The 3918-nt window shown below is 46.8% G+C and overlaps 1 protein-coding gene across 1 annotated transcript; it reads left to right on the forward strand.

Moving 5' to 3' along the window:
- Window positions 1-4: 4 nt before the first annotated feature.
- Window positions 5-811, forward strand: LOC116830425 (olfactory receptor 51L1-like; the record flags this gene model as incomplete). The annotated part of the gene is made up of 1 exon (XM_032789896.1): window positions 5-811. A coding segment is annotated over one exon (807 nt), but the record flags the coding sequence as incomplete, so codon positions are not given.
- Between the last annotated feature and the right edge of the window lie 3107 nt (window positions 812-3918).

Here is a 3918-nt window from a genome sequence, read left to right on the forward strand (position 1 = left end):
CATTATACGGGCGGAGCTGAGCCTCCACCAGCCCATGTACTATTTCCTGAGCATGCTGGCGCTCACCGACCTGGGTCTGTCAGCTTCCACAATGCCCACAATGCTGAGCATCTTCCTGCTTAATTCCAGGAAGGTTAATGCTGATGCTTGCTTCGCCCAGCTATACTTCATCCACACCTTCTCTGTCATGGAGTCAGCCGTGTTGCTGGCCATGGCCTTTGACTGCTTTGTGGCCATTCACAAGCCCCTGAGGTACACCTCAATCTTAACCAATGCCACTGTTGCCAGGATAGGGCTGGTTTTCATGGTGAGGAGCGTGGTCATGGTAATGCCAACCCCTGTTCTCCTCCGGCAGCTGCGGTATTGTCTTCCCAATGTCCTCTCCCACTCCTTCTGCCTGCACCAGGATGTCATGAAGCTGGCCTGCTCCAACAGGACGATCAACAGCATCTACGGCTTGTTTGTGGTCATCAGCACGATGGGCTTAGATGTGCTTCTCATTGTACTATCCTATGTCATGATCGTTACAACTGTGTTGAGCATTGCATCGAAGGAGGAGCGCCTCAAGGCTCTGAACACCTGCGTTTCCCACATCTGTGCCATCCTGATCTTCTACATCCCCATGATTGGCATCTCCATGATCCATCGTTTCAAGGAAAGTGCCTCTCCCCTCGTCCCCGTCCTCATGGCCGATGTCTATGTGCTGGTCCCACCCGTGATGAACCCAATCGTGTACAGTGTGAAGACCAAGCAGATCCGCAGGAGGATAGTCCAGAGGTTCCAGAGAAAGAGGATCCCAAATAAAGACTGAAGGGGCTTGTTCACACTGGCCCTGCACCCATACCATCATTCACATCTGTGTAAAATGCATCTTTTTGGATTTGGCAGCATTTGCACCCACTTTTCACATGTTTATAATGCGTCATGAGGTGTGAGGCTGTGGCAGAGTCAGGCCCATCGTCCAATGGGATTCTCTGTCAAAGGCAAATGGGGAAAACAATGTAAGGATTTCCCAGGGGTTAGCCCGCTGGATGGCACTGTAGCCTCAGGTAGAGAACCGCTGCTATGCTCCTCACGAAATCCAACTCCCCTGACTTAAGTAAAGTTATTCCTGAGATACTCTGCTATGATGCTGGCTGACAGTGCTTCACTTCTTGCCTCATACCATTGAGAATTTCTAAGTGTGGTTAAACACGCTGCCAGAGGCATCCCACCCAGAGGTGCCTGCACGAGAGAGGCAGTGTGATCTAGCAAGTAGAGGCATCCGGATAAGACTTGGGTTCTAATCTGGCTCTGCCCTCTGTCTGCTGGGTGACCTTTTCCAAGTACCTGCATCACCCTGTGGCTCAGTTTCTCCATGTGAAAATGGGCTGCTGACACTGACTGCCTTTTAAAGCACTTTGAGACGTACTGAGGACAAGCTGCTAGATATTATATAACGTGCTGAGTGAGTGATCCTGTATAGCCAGCTCCTTGTCCTCACACACCACCAGCCCATACAGCTGGGCACTGCTTCAGCGTAGCCAATGCACCAAATACCTCCAAAGGCCTATTAGCCTGTAGTGCATCATGTCCGTCGTGTCTTCACATCCAGGTACGTTGGCAAAGACTGAAAAATAATAATAAATCCTGACCTGAACCCAGAACCGTCAAGTGAGCTTGATCTTTTATTGTTTCTTTCAACTAAGACAGAATTCCCATGGAAACCAGCCACCTGCTGCTGTAGTTTAGGAGGATGCCAAAAAGGATGGAGTTTTTTACGTGTGACAGTACAAATCATGTAGAAGAGGTTTTACCTCTTTAAGTTCCATGTCATATTTTTGCTACTGTCCTGTGCTTGGAAGAGGAAGGATTTCTGTCAGGATTTCTGTATTTTACGAGGTCTATGCACCTGTTTTTCAATTAGGCTGTAGCAAGAGCCAATTTTTTTTCTTTTCCTTTTCTCAGCTCTTCCCAGAGAGGGGTGAAAGGGCTGAGGGTTCTCCACAGGAATGAATTCCAAATGCGCCTTCCTGAGCTCTCCAAGGGGTTCTGCATTTGGTTGTGGCACGCTCTACTAACAAAAGCCAGGGGGATCTGTATTCATTTTTAAAGTCCTTGGGGCCCCCCACTTCTGCACTCAGAGTGCCAGAGTGGAGAATCACCTGTATTCTGGATATATGGTTTTCTTTATCCTCTAAACCAGGTCTCTCTTGTCTTGGGGGGAATCTCACAATGATCCACTCTTGATCTGGGAACAACACTCATCTATGCTATGCTTATCACCAAGTGGTCTGATGACATCTTAGTCACTTCCCTTTGGGTGCTTTTGACCAGAGCAATCATGTTCCTTAAACACAAAATAGTTTTATAGTAAACAACACAAAGTATTCATAAAATAGTTTTAAAATAACAAGCAGCTGTGTCACACATGTACACTCATCCATCTTGCGTCTTACTACAAGCTAAGTTAGACAGGCTTTGTCTCGGAGATAGAAGAACAGACATGGAGCAGTTTACATTCTTTTGGGAAGCCAAAGAGCTCTTGGATCCAGCCTAGTTTTCCTGTGTCTCTGAGAGCATCTTCCCATCTGTTTGCCTTTCTTGAGGAAGCAGGATGTGTGAACCTGTGTGAGCCTGGGCCCAGGCCCCATTGTCTCAGCTGTATCTGTGTTACAGGGTAAGAAGCCTTTTATAGACACATTCAGAGGTGTTGCCTCTTTGGACCCTGACACAGCCTGTGTGATAGACCTCTCCCTCCTCTGGATGCCATCTGATGTACTGGGGTATCATCGAGCCCTCCTTTTCCACCAGCTGGGCTCTCTTACACTGTCCTGCTGAGCAGGCCCTCAAGCCTCCTACGCAACACACACGGGTAGGGGCACATCCAGCTGCAGAAAGGCACAGACACTGAGATCAGCTCTGGCGCTAGAAGACCAGCTCGGAATTGCCTGCGCTGAAATACACACCCCATCAGGAGTGTAAACCAAAATTTTATTGTCCTGCGCTGCAGCAGAGAACTGTCCAGCAGTCCCTCCCTGAAATGTGGAGGAAAGATAACACAGAGCTCTTCGTCCTATTGAATCCACTAACTGGGTTTAGAATAATACAAGTTTACTAACTACAAAAAGATAGATTCAGTGATTGTAAGTGGCAGCAAACAGTTCAAATCGGATTACTGAGAAAACAAAACAAACACCCAACAAGTTTAATACACTAAAGACTAGCTAAAAGTATAATTTCTGTCCTAACTGTTTCATCTAGCAGGTTGCAGAGTTCTTGAAGACAACTGCTCTTGCTTGCAGTGTAGAACTCCAGTATTCTTTTCCCAGGCTGGACATCTCTACCCTGGGTCCAGTTCTTTTCTCTCCCAGATCAGTCTTCAGGTGTTTTCAGCAGTCATCTTGCGTGAGGATTCTGCGAAGAACCACCCCTGATTCAACTCAATTCCGTGCCTTAAATAGGATTTACACGGGCAGGAATGCTTCTTTTCCCAGTTTGAGCCCACCCCCTATTTTTGGAAGAATATTAGCGGCCAAGATGGGGTCCATACAACGCGATTATGATCACATGAAGCTGCAGTGTCAAAACAGCATCCCAGGAAGCTTCTCTCGGAGGTGGGAGATTAGCATGTTCAAACTCCTATTAAAAAGCGACAGAAGTCCTGTGGTACCTTACAGCCTAACAGGCGTGTTGAAGCATGAGCTTCGTGGGAATGATACCCCCTTGAATGTTACCTTAAGTGTTAGATATGTGCTAGCCATTTATAAATGTACAGTTAGTTAATCGTCTCATCGCTGACCTGAGAATCAATTCAATGAGTTGAGATTGTTTTAGTTTAAGCCTGTTCGATAAAAGCACAGTGATAGGTGATGTTCTTGCTTTTATCCTCTTTTCAAATATGGTGAGAAATAGTGAAAAAATGATGCTATCTGAAAG

Source organism: Chelonoidis abingdonii, chromosome 1, assembly GCF_003597395.2.
Source record: "Chelonoidis abingdonii isolate Lonesome George chromosome 1, CheloAbing_2.0, whole genome shotgun sequence".
In the NCBI taxonomy this organism is placed as follows: domain Eukaryota; kingdom Metazoa; phylum Chordata; order Testudines; family Testudinidae; genus Chelonoidis; species Chelonoidis abingdonii.